The following is a 1207-nucleotide window of genomic DNA, read 5'->3' on the forward strand; positions in this document are numbered from 1 at the left end:
CCAGGACAAGGGGCCATGGGCACAACCTGAAGCAGAAGAGGTTCCAGTTGAACGGGAGGAAGAACTTGTTGACTTGGAGGGTGCCCGAGCCCTGGCCCAGGCTGCCCAGGGGGGCTGTGGAGTCTCCTTCTCTGGAGATCTTCAACCCCCGCCTGGATGCTGTCCTGTGCCCCCTGCTCTGGGTGAGCCTGCTTGAGCAGGGGGGTGGCACTGGGTGAGCTCCCGAGGGCCCTGCCAACCCTTGTGATTCTGTGTGTATTTGCCCAGAGGAATGGTAGTAAGGTCCTATCATAGAGTGTGCCACAAGCATGTCCCCAAGCCCTCCCACACCACCCACACCCGTTTCCCTCTACAAACAGCCCTGGTTCCGTGGGAGAGAGTGGCTGCAGTGCCAGTAGATACTGGGGCAGAGACTCATCATCATCATCTCTTACCTGCTAGAGCAAAGAAAGCTTTGACTGCCCCTTCGAAGACTTCCACGCGCTGGACCCCATAGCTTGGCTGGCTCTCGGCATTGGCTTTCCGCCGGAGATACTTCAGGGGGTATCGCACAGACCACCAGAGACCAAAAATGACGAAGAAGGTGCCCCGGAGGGCGCTGCCGAGGAAACTCGTTGGCATCAGGCTCACTTGCTGGACCTGCAAGGACAAACAGTGCCTGGGGACGGGCTCAAGTTATTCCCAAGAGAGATGTCGGGCTGCCCACTTGCTGAGTGTCCTTGGGCAGCCGCATCTTGGCAGAACAGGTCTGCATGGCTCCACCATCAGCTGCAAACTGGTAGCACCAGAGATGCGACAGCACTTGGGAGAAGCTGCCACCATGTGCCACTGCATATAGGTGCGTGTGTGTATATAGATATATATAAATATGTGGTTGCACCCATGCAATTGTCAGTACTTCATCGTGCCAGAGAAAAATACATTAGCGCCCCAGAAAGCATGACAGCTACATGCTATTAGAAGAGGAACCATAACAAAGTTTTTGCTAATAAAAAGCAACATGACAATTATTTCCTCAGAACATAAACTCCCTCCAAACCATGTAATTACCAGGGTGTGAATCCAGGCAGGGTGCTGGGTTTTGCTGGGCCCTACCAGCTGCGCAGCAGGAAGAGGCAACCCAGGAACCATTACCATCTCCCAAAGGAGTCTCATGCATATTCTGCACCACCTTTGTGTTGCACACAAGTAGTGATTTGATACAAGG

General features: G+C 53.9%; 1 protein-coding gene across 1 annotated transcript in view; it reads right to left on the reverse strand.

Annotated features, from left to right (window-relative positions):
* The window catches only part of LOC104123956 (transmembrane protein 45B-like), a 3229-nt gene extending 2596 nt beyond the window's left edge, over positions 1-633 (reverse strand). Inside the window, 1 exon segment of the mRNA XM_009636259.2 lies at positions 435-633. Coding sequence (XP_009634554.1) covers positions 435-621 — 187 coding nt within the window. The 5' untranslated portion in view covers positions 622-633.
* Between the last annotated feature and the right edge of the window lie 574 nt (positions 634-1207).

Source organism: Egretta garzetta, unplaced genomic scaffold (assembly GCF_000687185.1).
Source record: "Egretta garzetta isolate BGI_Z169 unplaced genomic scaffold, ASM68718v1 scaffold943, whole genome shotgun sequence".
NCBI classification, from domain to species: domain Eukaryota; kingdom Metazoa; phylum Chordata; class Aves; order Pelecaniformes; family Ardeidae; genus Egretta; species Egretta garzetta.